Source organism: Phaethon lepturus, unplaced genomic scaffold (assembly GCF_000687285.1).
Source record: "Phaethon lepturus isolate BGI_N335 unplaced genomic scaffold, ASM68728v1 scaffold43916, whole genome shotgun sequence".
Lineage (NCBI taxonomy): Eukaryota > Metazoa > Chordata > Aves > Phaethontiformes > Phaethontidae > Phaethon > Phaethon lepturus.
This window is the reverse complement of record NW_010547719.1, coordinates 1-19,106: the sequence shown is the minus strand read 5'-3', so window position 1 is coordinate 19,106 and position 19,106 is coordinate 1. Positions and strand designations below refer to the sequence as shown.

At 42.8% G+C, this 19,106-nt stretch overlaps 1 protein-coding gene across 2 annotated transcripts; it reads right to left on the bottom strand.

Moving 5' to 3' along the window:
• Positions 1 to 1,100: 1,100 nt before the first annotated feature.
• On the bottom strand, positions 1,101 to 19,081 carry KIF2C (kinesin family member 2C). 2 transcript variants are annotated; one of them, XM_010289732.1, is made up of 21 exons: positions 18,992 to 19,081; positions 17,357 to 17,461; positions 17,079 to 17,127; positions 15,289 to 15,336; positions 14,293 to 14,412; positions 13,486 to 13,602; positions 13,006 to 13,106; positions 12,642 to 12,737; positions 11,393 to 11,447; positions 11,144 to 11,306; positions 10,775 to 10,865; positions 9,175 to 9,238; positions 7,922 to 8,013; positions 7,546 to 7,688; positions 5,868 to 6,072; positions 5,310 to 5,420; positions 4,809 to 4,876; positions 3,140 to 3,242; positions 2,947 to 3,063; positions 2,457 to 2,583; positions 1,101 to 1,177 (listed from the first exon to the last, which is right to left on the bottom strand). In XM_010289732.1, exons 5-21 carry the CDS (start codon positions 14,390 to 14,392, stop codon positions 1,101 to 1,103), a joined length of 1,830 nt encoding a protein of 609 aa, XP_010288034.1. In that variant the 5' UTR covers positions 14,393 to 14,412; positions 15,289 to 15,336; positions 17,079 to 17,127; positions 17,357 to 17,461; positions 18,992 to 19,081. The 2 variants fall into 2 exon arrangements, with proteins under 2 accessions (XP_010288034.1, XP_010288036.1); XM_010289734.1 differs by lacking the exons at positions 13,486 to 13,602; positions 15,289 to 15,336.
• Between the last annotated feature and the right edge of the window lie 25 nt (positions 19,082 to 19,106).

The following is a 19,106-nucleotide window of genomic DNA, read 5'->3' as shown; positions in this document are numbered from 1 at the left end:
AGAGGAAGTAACAGTAGAAGGATCCCTTTGTAATCTGGTGTTTGTATAGCTGCATCCCATGTTGGTGGACTTGGAGCTCACAGGGCTGTTCTGTCCTTTCAGAGGCAAACCCTGGAAGGAGCTGAACAAACAGGAAGCAGAGGGTAGTAGCCTCTGCTCTGTCCTCCCCAACTTCTGCCCTCAAATACCGACTTTGGTAGGCTGCTGAATATGTGTATTTTATGTAGCATGTTAGCTGTTTCCTACCTGGGGCCATGGGAAGTACAGATGAAAAAATGTGAAGTAACATTTTGGGACTGCCTTCAAAGCCTAACAAAACTCCGATGGTTTAAGGCAGTCACAGGCCCCTTCACACTTACCTGCTGTCATAAGAGCTGAGCCCCTCACTACATGCTGAGCTTTGCTCAGGTGCAGGAGATAGGTACCCTCTAAACCAGCCTTCTCCTTGCTAGGCAAATTCTACCCAGCAGGATCTCAAAATTAGAGACGAATTTATTTTGAGTGATTTTTATGTAAACATTACAAGTGTAAAGACTTTAAGAAAAACTTCATCCAAGAAATCAGCCTATCTCTACAACACCAGCCAGTCTTTAGAGGCTGTTAGACTTTACCAAAATCAGCAAGAAATAGGTTTTATGCAAAAAGAGAAGATAATTAAATCCAGGAGCATTTATTTATCAAGCAAACATCTTAAAATACAGATTTTTTACAATTACATATAGTCCATTTTCTTTCTAGAAAAGCCAGACTTGCAACAATTTTGCAATGTTTCAAGCACATCTGGAAGTTATATGTACACTAGAAAACTATACATGTGTATCTAGTTCTATTAGAGACCACCATTGTCACTAGCAAAGGGCCAGGTGCTAGACACATCTAGCAAACACTCAGGCCCCCCTCCCCAAGTCTTGCAAGAGGTTGTTCCAGTACTCTGCTGAGTACCCCGATACCAGGCCATGAAGAGAGGCTGCCACATTCACTGCCCTCAGGCACACGTGACCTGTAGACACTCTACCACATTTAAAACAGGAGTTACACAAACCACTGAAAAACATGCAAGACACAGAAAACTGCTTGTGAACCAGGTTTTGCTGTATTTACTAAGGCTTCTGCCGGCTCATCTGCTTGCTGGCTTGCTCCTCCACTTGCATGGCAGCCCCCAGGGCATCCAACGTTTCTGTAAAGACAGACAGTGGCAGCATGAGTGACCTGGAAGCTAAACTCCCCAGCCCAGCTGCCCCCCTCAGCAGGGCTCTGCAAGGGCCAGAGGGAAGTGAACTGGGCAAGAACTGCTCAGCCAACATCAAACCCTGCCTGGTCCCACAAAGTTCTTCAGCTGTACTTGTTTATTTCTACTCATCAACAGTTTCAAGCCTATAGTTTGTAGTTCAAACTAAATGCCACTAATCCAACCATCCGAGGGCCAGATTTCCCTGGCCTGTGAGGCAGAGAGGGCAGCAGGGCATTTACTTTTGTCACCACTCTTCCATGGTGAATGGAGGGATACAGCTCTCGGGCTGCATTTGAGATGGGAGGACAGCTAGGGCTGTTTAAGAAAAAAGTCACTACTTCAGGTTAACAGTTCACCTTGATGCCACAATTAAAATAAAAAACCCCGTTTTTGAGGCAAAACACTATGCCAGCTGCAATGGCTCAAGTAGCAATCAAAGGTGGCAGGAAAGTAGCAGTTACCAGTGCAGCTTCCCCTGGCCTAGTCAGGCAGGCTATGTACCTGGCACTCTGTTACCCATGTATGAGCTTGGCTGACACATCTGTGCCTTGCTGCTTCTCTACCACTGCTTCAACCAGCACAGTCCAAACAAGGCAGGCAGTGCTCAGGGAAGAAGCAACTGACATCCCCCTGCACAGAACAGGGAAGTCTCTGAACTGGGTCAGAACTGAACAGTTGGAGGGATTTTGTTGCATGTTAAGTAATGCCATGTGCTAAGGCAAAGGTGTGCCAGACAGGTGCTGGCAGACAATGGCATCTCAGTATATGCCTAGCAGTTACAAGTAGATGGGCATTAAGGCCTGATATCCATAGAAACAGGAGTGGAAACAGAGGGCATACCCCTATGAATCCCCACAACATGGCATTGGGACTTATTTCTCAAAATCTGTTTTTTGGCCAAGGCAAAAGGTGAACTATATAACCGACTAGCCAAACAGACTTCAGCTCCTTTGCTCTTGGTGGATACTGTATTCTGCTCAAGGGAAGGCAGTTTTATATGGAAGTGCAAAGCAAGTGGAAGTTATGAGCCAAAATTTTATTTTGGCAAGTGCAGACAATAGGACATTTCAGATATGCCCCTGTGGATCACCTAGGAAAGTGATACAAACCATAAGCTGTGCAGGAAGACTGGGTGCTCAAACCCCCACAGATATGCTGGTGTTACCTTTCAGATCTTTCAAAAAAGATTAGTGACTGTGCTAGTCAGAGACAAGCACTAACATACCTCTGACATTAACAAAGTTTCTTGAGCTCTCCTCTATGAAGTGCTTAGCTCTGCTCACAAAGGTCTCCAGATCATAGTCTGGTTGCTCCGTGATTCCCAAGAGGTAGTCAAGGTCAATCGTCATTCTCTGTATTTACAAGGATAACAGTGATGAGAAACTGACTTTCTGGAAATTCAATTAGTTTCTTCAAATCTGGCACACCAATCAACAGACCTGAGCTTCTACAGAGCAGTACCACCCATCAGTGCTCATTAGCAGAAAGTAGAGGTTGCCAGTTGGAGGGGAAAGGGGACCAGCTGGCCACAAGCACTGAAATGCCCCAGTTTAACCAGTTGGGCAGGAAACCACAGGAAAAAGTTGGCAGTGAGGAAAAAGTACAGCATCTTGCATTACAGCCCACAGCCTACCCAGCAGCACTTGGCTCAGACAAGGCAAGGTGCTATTAACATGTGAAAGGCAGCCCAGGCTGGGCTTGCCTCTTCCACATACCTGTCTCAGTTCTCTAAGCTGTTCTACAATCTTCTCCTCCCGTTCATTAACTTGAGTCACGGCATCACAAAAGTTGAACACATGAGGAGAGAGATCTTCCTCCTCATTCTTGGAGAGCTGCAAGAAATGGCCCAAGTAAGAACAGCAAGTTGTTCCCAGCTTTGAGATCTGTTCAGCCACTGCACAGACATACATTATAACCTGAGCCTTCTCCACTGGTCTCCGTTTCCTCATTCTCAGTCTCCATCTGATTCTGTGTTTCACCACCTCCATTATGAGGGCTGAGCTCTTTCACTCTGCAACAAGAAGATTTGTCACTCAAACTCTTCTTCCAGCAGTTTCTGGGCTACAGCATCACAAAATAGCTACTGCAATCAATCAGTGCTCAGCAAAAAACATTCATCTGCACTTAAAAAGTTGCACCACCCTCAGAACAAGCTCACATGGGCAGAAACCCCAGAGGACTGTGGGAAGGAAAGCTGAGGTTTGTTACCATGCCCAATCTAAGACCTGTCCTGGAGAGAAATGTCCAAGTACAGAATGCTAATTGCCAGCAATGCCTTTCACAGAAGCTGTCTTCCACATGTCAGCTTGGTCTGTCATGACCAACTAAGAGAAGTTAGTATGGAAAGGAAAGGAATAAGGTTGATTTTTCCCAGAGACCCACTGTGCCAGAATAGCTCTATAATAAGGATAAAAGCCATGGGCTGATAATATGGTATTAGAAGTAGAGGTCAGATACCAGCTGGGCATTTCATTCCAGTTACTAGCATTAACTTCATATTTCCAGTGAGTTTCAGCCTAATACCTCCTTTCTTATAGCTTGCCTTGTGCACTAGCTAAGAATCCAATGGGCCCAGCTCAAGACTAGAATCTTACTGGAGAACACTAAGTCAGATGCTGCATTTTGTCCTGTACTTTCAGGTGAGCAGGAATGACTGTCCACCAGAAGAAGAAAATGCAACTTCAATCCAGAACCTAATCTGGGAATCTGTCAAGATTCACAGTGTTCCTGCATGTTTATGACCAGAATTACCATACATCCTTTCAGAGAGTGGAATGCTTTCCAGGAAGGAACGAAGCAGCCTTTTGTGAACTAATTGAAGGAAAGCTACCAAGCCTGAAATGTGTAAGTGTCATCTTGTTAACATATGACAAAAGTAACAGTCTCCTTTTTACTTGTCACCTCACCAGAAAGGTCTAGAGGCATGAGACCAGGAGGCACTCACTGCTCTGTCAGAGGCATTCCAGGTATCAGCAAGACCCCCAGGGAAACCTGGGGCTCAGTCCCTGCAAATCTACCTTGCCCTGCAGGTACCCAAGGTCAACCACAGGGCACTCAAAACACATACTCCCACTATCTGCTTCAAGGCATTTGAGATCTCCAGGTCTTTCAGATTTTGCCCAAAGTCTCCAAGGTGCCACACCCTATTAGTTCATATCAAAGTCCATCAGGAACACCAAGTGTTTTGTGTCATTGGTAGGGCCATGTCAGGGACACATTCTTAGCACACTGCTTACAGATGGGACCCAAAGTATTACAAAAAGTAACAGGCATGGAGGTAACCATTCAGGACAGGGTAAAGCCCCTACAAAAACCAGGGCAGTCTGAAGTCTAGCATGAGTGACTCCTCCTCTGAGGAAAGGAGACATTAGTCACAGTTTAACAGTCTCTATTACGTCTCACACACAGAACACACAAGTTAGTTTCATAAGACAGCTCTAAGATAATTTGCTCCTAACAACCAACCTCCAAATTGCCATTACAGACAGTAACAACAAGAGAACTTTTGGTTTAAATAAAAGCAGCTGAAACACCTTCTGCAACAGGAGTAAAATGCCCAGGTCAGAAGGGCCATTACCTGTCAGCGTATCTCAGTGTGTTTAAGGTGTACTCACACGAACTCATGCCTGGAGAAATCATTGCTATCTGCAAACAGAACAGAAGACCTCAGTGACTCCCACATCTGACTTGTGCTCATGTTAATGGCCCTGCAAATCTCACTAGGCAGCTGGGACATGTTAGGGCTAAGGGTCAGAGTTGAGACATTCTGTCAAGTCTATTTTTCTTATACGTCCTGTGGGACATGCCAGCAGCCCTGTATCCAGCTTTCCACCAGTGTACACCCACTGTGCACACAAAGCAAACCAGACTTCTGCAGCCCTGCTTCTACTGGGGCTGGGCAAAGCCCACCAGGTTTGATCTGTCACCATGGGTGAGTGGAAGAGGAAAACTGTATGACTTTTTTGCGGAGAACTGAAGCTTCCTGGCTTCAAAGTCCCCTCATTCTAGAAGAGCATGCAGCTATTTGGTCAAATTGCAGAACCCATAAGCAGTGTGTTTGTGCCATGCGCATACTCACCATGCAGGTCCTAGAGTTTGTTCCTATGAAAGAGTCTCTTAACACCTGGGTCAGCTTACTCTCCCGGAAAGGTGTATGAGATTTGTTCTGCCCTAAAGCTCGGATACATTCCTAAGAAAAGACAAGTCTTGTGAATGCAATATCTGCATCTCTTCTCAAACAGCTCTGCAAGCTACCAACTGTCAAGTGCTGTTAAACCCAATAGACTGGAGAAAGGTCATCTCTATTGCTCTATAAGTGCTTCATAGCCTTTTAAATATACTTGAGGTATTTGACTGTCACCAGACAGCTAGTATATCCATCAGATGTATAAAAAAAGGCAACTTGAGTGAAGCTTGAAATGGCTGTATCAGTGTCTGGCCTCATAAGACTGCACTGCTTTCCTGGAAACATACTAAATGGAAGTATACATAATTTTCAGTGTTGCTAACATACTAAGCTAGGATCTTGTTGGCTGTTCTTTTCCCTTGCACTGGAAAGAAACAGAACAGATAACCGCAGAGTTGAACAGAATCCATGCATTGATTAGCACTATTTGCTCCCTGAGCAGTAGCTCACCTTCAAAGCCAGCAAGCTCTTATTGATTTCTGCACCTTCCATTCGTGTCTGCCGATCAGCACTAGATGTGTCTGCACCCCTCTCGTTCCCTGCCAGATCCACCAACGAAAATTTGCCAAGCAGTTTCCCTCTTCGGCGTAGTATGATTTGGAAGCAGGCATGTGACCGTGAAGAGCTAGCATTCGCAAAAGTCTGCCCAGATGTCCTACAGCAAAGATGCAAACAAGCGTTAGAACAGTGTCACAGAAGATGCGACATGTCCCAACAGCACCTGACAAGACCTGCAGCCATTCAATTGTTTAATTCCCCCAGATTTATCCCATACCCATATCCCATATCTCAAGTTTGCATGCATTATCTCCAATACAAAAGCACAGAAGGACTGTTGTCAGAAATATGAACCTGCACACCAGTTGTGGAGACTTAAGGCTATTAAAGCTGGTGGTCTCAACTCAGCCAGCCTACACTGGAATGCCTTTCTAACTGCTAATGCTTTACATGCATTTGGAGATGGAAAATGTACCTTCAGCCCTGCATCTCCCTGCCTCAGAGATGCCACATGTCATTCTCCTAGTGTGTCTGCCATTACACAGTAAGCTCAGCCAAGCTTCCCACTAAACAGTGTTAGCTGTTGCTAGCATGTTACAATCATAGTAAATCCCCTTCTCCAGCCAAGCTGGCTTGGCACTTTACCTCTGCTGTGCAACTGCACCTGCCCCATCACTGCAAGACACAGGCTGGAGTCTAAGTTAACCATAAACCTCCCTGTGACCTTCACTATTAGTCCCTGAGAAGGTTAGCAGGTTCACTGTCCCACCTGCATCCCTACTGCTGGGGGAAACAGAGGGAGGTTGTCCTAAAGTGAGGCAGGAGCCTGAAATGTTAAACAGTTCTTCGCTGAATTGTCAGCCAAAAAAGCACACACAGCAGAGTGCTGAATGAGCTTGCAGGATGCACATATTTGCACATGCAGTGTAATACAGAAGCCAAGGAGTTCTCATTTGCCTGGTAATGTTTCCACAGCAGCTGCAACTTAACTGAGACAGGTAAGACTTGATAATACAGATTTTAGCTCCTGATTAAAGACATCAGTACAGTGTAGAGTTGCCCTGACTGCAGCCTTCCTGCCAGAATGAGCTGCCAAGCCTACGGCTGTCCCTTGGCAGCTGCTCTCAAGGATTCTTTAGACAGATCCCTGAACAACATGCGGCATTTTGTTTGAATAGCTCATCTAGCCCGCAGTTAAGCCAAAGCATTTTAGCAACTGTAGGTTGATGCCAGCTGTTCTTCCTTGGTCTTACAAGCCCACAGGGAGCTACTTGTACTCCTGTAAACTAGCTGATACTTCTAGATAGCAACTAGACTGCTAAGTGTAGCTGTGGCACTAGGGCAGCCACCTCCTCATGTGAATAGTTTCTCTCTTCTTGGAGTTACATGAGGACATATGAACCATGAACTCTGACCTTCTGCATGGAAGGCAGGCTAAACCCATCCCTGCTTAGCCCTTTATTCTGTAACCATCATCATGTTTTCACGCAGAGGTGCTGCTTAGTGCCTGCCTATTACTGGGAACAACAAGCTCCTGTTTAAGTCTCAAAGCACCAGCTACTGACATATATTTTTTGTCAACATGGAGGTACAATAGGACATGACTCTTCTTGGTTTTAAGGCACCAAACCTGCAGGCACTGCCCATCTCAATCATTCTGATGACATCCTCAGCACAGCTGACTTGTCTCTCTTGGAGACCAACGACCTGGACCTGCTGCTTGCCATCCTCTAGGACTCGAAGCTTTGCCTTCTTGTTCAAGAGGTCAAACACCTATATTCAGGCAACAAAATTGAGGCAAATCTGAAGAAAGTATCCTAAGCATTTTGCACTGTCTTTATACAAAGCTATATAGAAACAGCACCTTTAACCTAGTCTTCCAATTCAATTCCAAGCACACCAAGAACAATAGAATATATACAACTACAGAAACTAGGAAGTTTCATTCAGCTACTTATGAAACATTCAACCAAAGAGGTCAGGTCAAGATTTAAAAGAAGCCTTACCTTTCCATTGTATATTTCAAAGAAAGTCACATAGACTTCCAAGTCCTGACTTCGGTACCTGGGCTGCTTTAGGAGGAGGAAGACATCTTGTGCTAGTGAGGAAAAGCAGGAGTTTAGTTAACTAGTTTAAAACACATTCTGGTTGCTACTTGATCTACTTTCAAATATTGCACAGCCATAAGGCCGTGTCTAGTAGCTGAGTGACAGTCATCCTGAACAAATGCTAGTGAAAAAAATCAGTGCTGTGCCACTACCTGGAGAACAGTTTCAGCAGCATCCTCATCCAGGGACTGAAAACACAGGGCAATATGGAAGTTTCTACTGCTAGTGTCACCTGCAGACAGCAATCCGTACTGATCTGGGGGAACACTGGGATCTGCTATTGTTTTGGACAGGCCTGAAGAAGTCATGTATTTGTTTCAAGTGCTTCTTGAGGAAAGCCTAGAAAACACACATCCCTGAGCATGTGCATTGCTGCCATTTGAGAAAATACACCAGAGTAGTTGACCGTTTGGCTGGATCCAGTGCAGCTTCTCACAGTTAAGCTTCAGACTTTGATATTGAGCTGAAAAGCAATGACTTTCTTTCAGGGCCAGTCATAACTAATTTTCAGAGACTAGCAAACAGTTGGTCTTGTTTCAACTGCCTTGCTACACAGGCTAGTTTCACAATGTGCCTTTCTATAGGGAAAGGTAGAGGTGGTCAGGGTTCATGGTGCTTTCTAGGCATTATATCAAGGAGGGGCTTCTACGCATCTGTTTTCTGAAATCATTTTGAATGTGCTAGGTTTTTTTGCATCTAATACTTACAAGAAGAACCATAACACATACATTCATGTGCTTTCTGTATAACAAGCTTTATATCAGAAATAGGTAGGGTTCTGTTGCATTCAAGTCAGTATTTCCAAACAGCATCCTTAGTCTGAGACAAAAGTAAGGATCAAAATTAAATAGCTCAGCCCAGCAAATGCCAAACTAGAATATGTCATCTCTTTGCCTCAAAACCAATTACCTTCTGGTGAGCTAAGTGTGAATCTAGAAACTTACAGGCTGGATGGAAAATATTTTATGAAACTGAAAAAAAAAAAAATAGGCATACCTTCTGCAACAAACACCACAACTTATTCCTGAAAACACAAACACTTTGTGTCTTTTACTGGAAGCATTTTAAATAACCATACAAAACCAGATCTTATCTATTTAAGAAAAACAAGCACTAATTTGATTTTTGTATCTAAAGAAGAATCAACTTACATGCAAAAGCATAGATGCCCTTTGAGGCATTCTGTGCTCTCCCGGAGAAGTCTCCACCCATAGTCTGTGAAGAAAAAAGGCCAGAGGTAAGGTGTGGTACAAACAAGTCAGGGTACCTAATTTTAGTCCCAGGAACATACTAGGAAGTTACCATATACATATATGCTCCGATGTCAGCAAGATGATTAGAACACAGTGCAATTTAGGATAAAATTAGTTTGATGCTTCCCTACCAGTTCAGAAGGAAGATCTGGACTATGCAAAGCAACAGCTGAATGCCTGTAAGGCTCTGCAGTGCAGAGTCAAAGCAGTTGTTCTTCCCAGGGGAAATGCATGGCCTTGACAGTGCAACCAGCCTCTGGTCAGAAGAAACAAAGCCTCATTTTTTAGGATGTAGGTCGAGTAGCATTTCCACTGCCACTCACAAAAGCTCACGTCTGTGGTATCAAACACATCAAACTTCTAGAGCAGACAATACCTTTGACTCCTTTGACCAAGGTACCTTTAATCCCAACAAAATTCTGAGCTGGTGCTATCCTGGTGACTTGCTTTATTCTCAATCTACCAGAGTTTAATATGCAACACCCTAGATTCAAGGTACAGCTATCGTCCTTGCACTAGTTCTGCACCCTAGGATCAGGAAGGGAAAGCAACTTCATTGCCTATGATTTTAGTGCCTCACAGTTGTATTCTTGTAATGATGCTGAAGATGAGCAGGTTTATCTGCCCATTCCAGTGCAATGGAGGCAGCCCATGTCCAAACTTCTACAAACTTCCAAATTTCCTTCTGGATTACGGGAAGGGATCTACAGCTCACTACATAGCACTAATGGAGGTGATCCTAGCCTAAAACTTGTCTCTAACACTGGAATGACAGCAACTGTCTAATCACTCTAACTGGCAGGCTAGCCTAGTCCAGTCCAGATCACTGTGGTTTGAGGTAAAGGCTTCTTGCAGAACAAAACAGCAGATCTGACTCCACTATCATGCTGTGATGAAAGAGTTTCCCACTTTCCTTCCCTCAATACAGTTGTTGAAAACGTAGAGATCACATTTGAGGCAGAAAACACCATCTTCAGGTCTCTTGAAACTGCAACTGGTAGTAGACTGGAAGGAGCCGTTAGAAAGCAAACACACTAGTTTGCCCACTTCACAAACAATACCAGATCACTTAAATGTTTATGTGCAACAAGAGCCTTATTCTTATACAATCGCTAAAGTCTTCGGAATGCCTCCCAAGCTCAAAACATGGTACAGATGACACCCTTTGTCTCAGATGTAGGCACTTTGCCAACTGGAGTTAGACAGCAACAGCCGTTTGAGGCAAGGAATAGCCATGACTAACACTAACCTGTCAGGACATCCTAAGTCTTTAAAAAGCCAGCTATGGGGTTATTTTAGCACGATTTTCCTCACAACCTCAAAGGAGACCCACCAATACATAAAACTACAGAAAAAGAGGATTAACAACTGATAAAGTATTAGCTTCAAGACAACAAAACCAAGATCCAAATTCCTTATGCAATCCTACTCATTATCAACAAGCTTTAAAACACTTCAGATAAAGTTGGAAAATTTGAGACCTTGGAGAAAAACTTACATGTGTCTTGCCACTGCCTGTCTGGCCATATGCAAAGCATGTCGCCTTCCCACCCTCGAAGATAGTCTCTACAAGAGGTCTAGCAGTGAACCTGGATATTCAGAAGGTAAAAGATAGTTAAGGCAAGCATTTCTCATCCTGATTCATCAGTTTTCCTTAAAAAAAAAACCACACCACACAAATCAAGGCAAATCCTTTGGAAATCAGCAAGGCTATGCCAAAAATAAGCTTTAGACTTTTCAGTCTTTCAGTTTCCTCCAAAAAGGATTTTAATATTTATTTCGGGCAGCAGTTTAAGCCAGGATGCTATCTAGCCATAGCTCTGTGCTTTTATCTTGGCAGTCTTTCCCAATGAGAAGAAAGCATTACCTGTATACCATCTCATTAGAAGAGGATTCATCAAATGAAAAGTCAAATCTAAATGCTTGGGTTTCAAGGTATTTTGTTAGGTCCACTTTCTGCTTTGGCTCATGCACCAGTAGGACACACTTGCTTGGAACAGTAACCACATCACATTCCTTTTTTAGAAGTTCTGTTGACAGAAAAGACCCTCAGTTTTAACAAGAATAAGAAATATCAGACTACTCCAAGACAGAGCTGCTTTGTCAGTACACTCACCTTGTTTATTGAGAGGGCGCTTCCTCACACAGACACAAATCCTATGTTCTTCTATCTAAAAGAAAAGTAAGAAAACAAGTAATACTTATTTCCAAATTACACCCACACCTACTTAGTATTACAGAGAAGGATCCAATACTCCCTCACATCTACTTTTCTATATGCTGAGCAGAGTTGTCTCTGCTACTGCTCAGGCCCACCCGTGGAGAGATGCAAGTCTTAAAGTCCATTCAGTGCAAAAGAAACACTGCAAACAGTTGACCTTTGCATAGCATACTCCAACACATCAGATGGAAATGCTACTCTGCTATAGAAAGTGCCCAAAATATTCTGTATCAGAATTAGTAAGTTGTTCAGTCCTTGATCAGCTTTCCAGCAAAATCTGATAGCAATACTGCAGCTACAGTCAAACTCAGACAAATTATTATTTTAAGTTATACCAGAGGTATTTTTTGACCTGGACTTCTCTACTGATGCAGCAAGTTTAGCAATTTGTGCAGCACAGCTACATACCAACTGAGTTTGGGAAAGTGCATGTTCCACTGGGTGAGGCAGAAAGCAGAAGATGACACACTTCTTCCGTCATGCAGCAATACGTACACAAACAGCTGGTTCTCAGCCCCGTAAGATGCAGGCACACAAACCACTTTGTGTTCTAATCTAGTTCCTAGCTTGAACTTAAATGCTGTCATTTTTCACTGACCATAACAAGGTTTTTGCTAGACAAGGACTACTTGTTCTCAGGTATTAAACAATGCTTCTTCCATAATTGCTGAAGATCTCAACCAAGTCCATTTTTTCTAGTTTTTGGCCTCTACTTTTGCTCCTCTGCTTTTTGACATAGTTTAAAATTACTTATTATGACTTACAAATTATAACACTTTCTGTTATAGGGCTATAGTCTGTTTTAACTTATACCTATACCTACAACAAGCTAAGCTACTGTGTAATAGACTCTGCCATTTACAAGCTCTAAAAAAATATTGATGTTACCATAGAAATCATTGCATGATAATTGTCAAAGTGCAAGCTCTTCCCTAGTGACATACGCAAAGTAACACAAGGCAGCTTAGCCCTAAATAGGGGAGGTAAGTGACCTCATATATACCACCAGGCCTCAAGATCACAATATGCTCAGAGGATTTCCAAGGTGCAGTGATGTACTAAATTGCTCATATGCTAAAATCTTCAGTACAAAATAAAGAAGTCTGTTTACAGGCTGCAGTTAGTAGCCTCAGTATTTACTTACTGGGTCAGTTATAGATATTGGCTGACAATCTAAAGTTGCTCTGAATTCCTTGATCATACGTGCAAACTCCCAGTTTGGACAGCTGCTGTCAAATTCCTGCATGGAAAAACAAGTGGATGCAAAAGTAATTAACCTGTTACAGCAAAAACAACCCAGAGCATACTAAACAATCATCTGTTAGATCTAGAATTAGAAATATTTCACTTAAAGGCCACAAGATTCAGAACTTTCTGAAACCAGAATGAATCCATCCTTACGTACATCTTCATAAGAACAAAGCCTGTCCAAAATGTTTTCGTTTCAACTATTGTGATACAATATCCTATAGAATTTCCTCTTACTGGTGTATTGTAGAGTACTCCACCTGTGCACGTTTTGTCCTGATTTCACTAATTTGAGCTCTCTTTTCTTCCCTTTTGTTTTTCATTTTCTCCATCTCTTTCACAATGTTGGATCTTCTCCGAACTAGATAAAATAAAAACATTTCCTTGGATTAAATTTTCATACTAGGTTTTAAGCACAATGCAAACACCTCAACCTTTCCAGGTTGCTGACAAACTTGTACAGGAAGCAATCATCTTCAGAAGGATGGTCATTAATTTTGCAGCACTTCCTCCCCAAACCAGACCTACATCCCACAGAAGCTGCCTAGCAAGCCTCACTACCACTCCAAAGTAAAGGCAGAGTTTCTGAGGAGATACCACTATAACAGAATTACACATTTGTAATAAAAAATACTCTAAGATATTCAGTTTTACTGACAGAGCCACCTTTTCAAAGCAGCAATCACATAATGATGTGTTGCTGACTGGTGAGTCAGTTCTTACCCACTGCTCCCTGGTACCTGGGCTCACTGAAGAGCTCATTCTAGCAGCAGGCAGATGGTCCTCTGTATTTCCATTTACATTTGTCAGTGAGGCTTCTGGAGCACAGCTCAGCCTACTAGTCCTGGTTCGGCCAGCTGCAGAAAGAAGCCAGACCAGACCCGATAATTAGGTCCCAAAGATCAAGAATAATTCTGTAATTTATAAAGGCATTCCTCAATGGATTGTATCAAGAGATAGAACTAGCTAAGACCTGTGGTAGTGTGCAAAAAATTCTTACGTCCTTTGCTGATCACCAACCTTTGTTCAAAGCTACAAATCAAGGCTACACTGACGAGACAAGAATTTAGTATCAAGCTTCTTATTTCAATGACTTTGCAGAACTTAATACACAAGGCATGCCCTCAACTATTCATAGGGCAGGTCTGGTAAAGATAAAGAAGTGCAATTTCGTAATTCAAGTATGTTCACGTTCTTTCTCTATTCAACCAGTATAGGTTAAACTACTACCAGTAGAGTTGCAGAGCACGTTGTCAGCAGTATTAAGGCACTTCTATTCCCACTCTAGCCACCCACACACACAACCGCACTCTCTGGCTAAAAAAAGCACATCATTATTTGACAACGTTGTTTCCAAAGTCCTTTGGGAAGCCCTTCAGGAAGGAGCCCTGGATGTCTACAGAGTGGCAGACCTCTAGGTCTCTCTTGTTTTATATATGAAGGGGTAAAGGTTGCTCCTCCCCCTGGGATTTGCAGTTTACCTAATTAAATGCACACAAAGCATCTTGTTCCATAGTAAGAATTCACTGGGTTCTTTCTCCACTCACCAGGAACTGACGAATTGTTTCTGGTTTGTGTAGAAGTGCAGGGATCCATTCCCATCTCATTTTCCTGGAGGCCACACTGAGTTTCTGTGATAACAGACATCCTGGAACGGCCACGCACAGCTTTGGAAACACAAATTCAAGGTCAGCATCATGCCTCAGACACTCAAGACATTTGAAGTAACCAAGTGCTCACAAAGCACAGAACAGTGGGGAACAAATGTGTGGCTAAAGGGACCTTTTCCAGATCTCTGATGCATTAGTGAAGTGCAGGACAAAGCAATGCAGGTGGGTGAAGAGTGATCATGAAATATACCACTACAGAAAAGCAAACAGTTCATTCCAGATTTGCAGTTCCAGTGAATTTCTTTCAGATGCCACTAAGGATTCACTAATACAGCAGTTCCAGAACTTTAATACCCAAGAAGTAGGCAGTGACAAGTCAGGGAACAAGGAAATGCTCTGAAGCTTGGCACTTGCAGGGCTGTGTGAATTAACTGTGCGATGGTGACTGCAGTCTGGCAACTGGTCATGGGCAGCATCATGCCCACCATGACAGCACCCAGGCACAGACAGTGTGCGTGGTGCCCAGTGGAGTGGGAGCTTGAGAACACTAAATTCATCTAAAAGACTCTATACAATCACAACAGTAAATCTTGGGAAAGGGTTCTTTTATAGGCAGTCTCCATTGTCACATGCCAAGGTATATTTCTTTCACTGAAACCCAAGTCCCTCACAAAGCTGCCTGGGGAAGGGATTGGAACATATACCTCAATAGATTTTTAAAGAAAGCAAATCTGATACGAAAAAAAATAAAGTGTGATATGCAAGCTAGAACTACCTTCACCTCTAGCAATCACAAGAATTTATCCAGAATTAATCACTATGATTTCAAAGGACATGAGATCTGTTTCAGACCAAGGGTTAATTTCAATTCTGGATCAAATTCCTTAGAACCATACCCATGAAATTCAGTCCTCGTATCTGTTAACTCTTTACCTGGAATCTTCTGCTTAGGTGCAGAGACATTAGGTATCACTGGTGCAGCTTTAAGAACAAAAAGCATCATTTCATTATACTCAGAGGTGGCATTTTATTCCATTTGTTTGTCACACATGCCCAGACCCAATCTCATCACAAACTAAGCAGCATTTTTTCTGTACATGATAGTGATCCTGGACAGGCATACCAACTGGAGGATTTGCTGCATCTAAATGGGTTTGATTCAAGTGATTCTTGTATGTAAGGACATTCAGCATCCTCCCAAATTCTTCTTGATTCAGAGGACTGAGGCAGTATCTGTTTCTTAATTAATTCTGAAAGGACTGCTGCTGCTTCTCTCATTTTCCTGAATGAAATGGAGACAGACATCTCCTGATCTTCTTTAATTTGTTTAATCCAAGAACCAAAACCTGAAGCCAATGTTAGCTTTCTAATTGGTGCAGTGCAGAGTTTGCAACAAGACAGATACTCACCGACACTCATGGGGTTTAGCTAGCTATATAACAGATAATAATATTTGAGGAATAGTGAAAGCACCGCTTCTTTTGTACTCTGAGCAGGTCTTCAGAGACAAGACTGTGCCAGTAGGAAAGGCAACAGATATTTCAGATTTGCAGTTAGATTCTATACTGCAGGTAAGCTGTGACCTCTGTGAGAACATTTTTCCATCAACTAGTGACTGGATTAAACCACCTTTATTTTTCCAGCTGGCTATCCAGGTCCATTAACTGACCTGTCTAGAGACAGTCACGACTTTATCACATCACCTTGCTTGTCAGTTCAATATTTATGGAGAGTTCTCTGGATTTGAAGAAGATCAGGATGCGCTAGTACAGAACAACTTTTGACACACTAAGCTTCTCTGACTACTCCTGCCTCTCCAACACAAGGGGATTTGTACTGCTGTCTTCTGGTACCAACTTCCCTGTCTTGCATCACATGCAACAAAAGAGGCCAGACAAGGCCAGCTGTTTTGTTTTACAGCTCAGTTGCATGGAAAAGCACAAATTCTGACTATGCACTTCAAGAGTATCATTAAATTAGCAACCATTCAACCTCAGTGTCACACAAGTGTATGGCAAATAGACCTGTAACGCCGCCACTTGCAATTCAAAAAGCTGAGAGTCAACTAATAAGCTAAAAGAGGGTAGAAAACGTGGGAGTTTCCAACTCCTGATGCCTCAGGAAAAACAATTCCTTAGCAATCACACACTCTGACATCTCTATCTTCTCTGGCTTTGCTCAAAACACCGTACTGACACACGATCACTGAGCTATGGCACACCAGCTGACACTTGGGCTGCCCCATCTGCTATGTCTCCAGGGATAAAGCTCTAGTGATTGTCTAGGGAGACTGTTTGAAGAGGAGACATCCATTTGTCACTTGCTATTTCTTTCTTGCTCTTTCCACTCTCATTTTGACACTTCTAATAACTGCCACTTACCTTTTGTTGTTTGTGGCATTTGCAAAACTTCATACAAAACTTGAAAATTCACTGCAACAGTAACTGCCTAGTGACATATAAAGCAGCGTCAAGGAGTAACTACAGAAAAGCTGCAGAAAAGGGCAACACATCAACAAACCCCAGCTCACAAGAACAGGACAGAAATCTGTCAGCAAAGTTTTTGCACTCAGGAGTACAAAGTGTTGGTATGAACCAGTATGGTCTTTATTAGCATTGCCTAAATGAGCACCCTTATGATGCACTCAGCTAGAATGTTACAGCTGCAATGGAAGACCACCACTGTTTCACAGGGATATAGCAGAGAAAAGAATATTTTCTCACCTTCCCGTGGAGCAGGAATTTTTGAAAGGGTTGTTCTACGCTTCTGTTTCTGAAAAACAATGACTGCCATAAGTAATAGGAGTAAGCTGCAAACAACTAGCACAGCACTTCAAGACAGAATTGATACAACAAGGATTTCTGACCAAAGTCTAACTATGAAACAGAAAAGACAAGTTAGAGACCTTAAACTTTAAGACTGAGGGCATTGTTTATAACAAGACCTATGCCGCTGACACGTTAGTACCTTAGGAGAGACTAAATATTTTTAAAGCACTTACCTGTACAGTTACATTCTCTTGCAAAGGAAGGTTCTCTTTCACATCTGCAGCAGGTAGTTCTTCCGATAACTCAGGATTTATTGTTATCACATCATCAATATCAATCTATAAGAGCAAAGGCAGGATTTTACAGAGTGGAATATTGCTGCTACCACTTACGGCTTTTTTTTTTTTTTTTTTTACCCTTGACTTTCAGTACAGGCAAACAAACCTGACCCACTGCCTGCCAAATGTTAAAATTCCATGGAAGGGCAAGACAGTAGTTCATATTCCATTTGGGTAGTCTTGTGTATCCAAATATGCTAGAAGAAATGTGCTAGTTAAGCCATTTACCCTCATCTGCCAAACACCACGCAGCATTGCAGGTGCCATAGAGCACTTCTGAAGAGATAGGCAAAGCACATTTGGCATCAACTGCTTTAATCTCCGACTGCTAATCTTAGTAAATCTCAGCTGCTCTGTGACTCCTTTGCTAGGAGAGCATTAAGTGTTTACTGTATGACTGCACTTACTGAAATAAATTCAAAGAGCTGCTTAGCCTTTGGGACACAACGAATTCATCATTTAATCCACAAGTCAATTCACCTGCATTTTCACTTGCTATTGCAGGCGATTTCACCTCAGGCTAGCTACCGCCTCCCACCTGACCCCCCAGTGAAGTCATAATCCTGCCTTCACCTCATCCTGCAGTGCCCTGGCACAGGCAGCTGCAGGGCAGGCTCGAGCACAAAAGACAGCAACTCTCTCGGTTCAGTTTTTCAAACCTAACCCTGCAGAAGAGGTTGAAAGCATGTGTACACAAAAACCCGGGTATCACAGCAGCTTTCACTGGAATTCACCAAATGAAGCAACACAAGCACCACTCCAGGATGTTCTTGAGTTTTCAATTAGCTTTTAAGTTACTTAGAATGAGAGTCTATTAAAACAGTAAAAACAAGTAGGTGAGCTTCTGTAAAATGTAGCAATAGTACATTCTAACATGAAAGGTAATCTATAAAATTTTATTTATATGGAATCTTTAAGTATCTTTAAGAAATCGAATTAGCTCAGAAACACGTGTATGTGGGCAATATAATATGTGCTAACAGCATATTAGAAAGTTTATAAGAAAATTTACAAGAAAATTTACTTGTTTTTTAATTGTCTTAATAGAGTTTTATTATCATAAGACATACACACAATTTAGACAGCAATTATACCTGAATCTGCAAATTTTGCATATTTGAGTGCAGCATGCACACAAACAGCATAAGATCCAATTTCAAAGAACCAGTCAATGGCAACCTTAAGTCTTTCACTAAACTCCAGAATATAGGTCTCCAGAGAAACAGACGGGACAAGCATGTTTGCTCAGTTACCAAAGGAGATTTTGTTACGTGTCAGGATTTCAGCACAGCAACCTCAAGTGCCCCGGCTCCCTTTCCCCTCAATTCTCACACAGCATAGGTATTCTGGAAATCAAACTCAGCTCTCTTCATATGGCATCTTAATTAGTGTCATATTAAGTTTTAAAGAAAGGCTAAAGGCCGTTGCTAAAGACATGAAAAGCCCCTGGAGCCGGGGAAAATTGGGGCTGTGGGCTGGGAGGGCATGAGCACGGCCTGGGGAAGGGGCGGTGGGCCGGCCGTCACTCACCTCCTTGCCCTTGATGGCGCCGCCCTCGGACCACTCCACGGACACGGAGGACCGCTCCACGTTCACCGTCTTCACCGTCGCCTTGTGAATCAAGCCTGGAAGAGGCCGGCATTGA

What these genes read in the sequence shown, in the direction of transcription:
- KIF2C (XM_010289732.1), bottom strand. Translation starts at nt 14,392, where the DNA reads ATGTCTGTTATCACAGAAACTCAGTGTGGCCTCCAGGAAAATGAGATG. An exon ending in TCAGGACAAAACGTGCACAG is followed by an intron (nt 12,738 to 13,005) that starts GTGGAGTACTCT and finishes TTTTCCATGCAG; the next exon opens with GAATTTGACAGCAGCTGTCC. An exon ending in AAACTTTGTTAATGTCAGAG is followed by an intron (nt 1,178 to 2,456) that starts GTATGTTAGTGC and finishes CTGTCTTTACAG; the next exon opens with AAACGTTGGATGCCCTGGGG.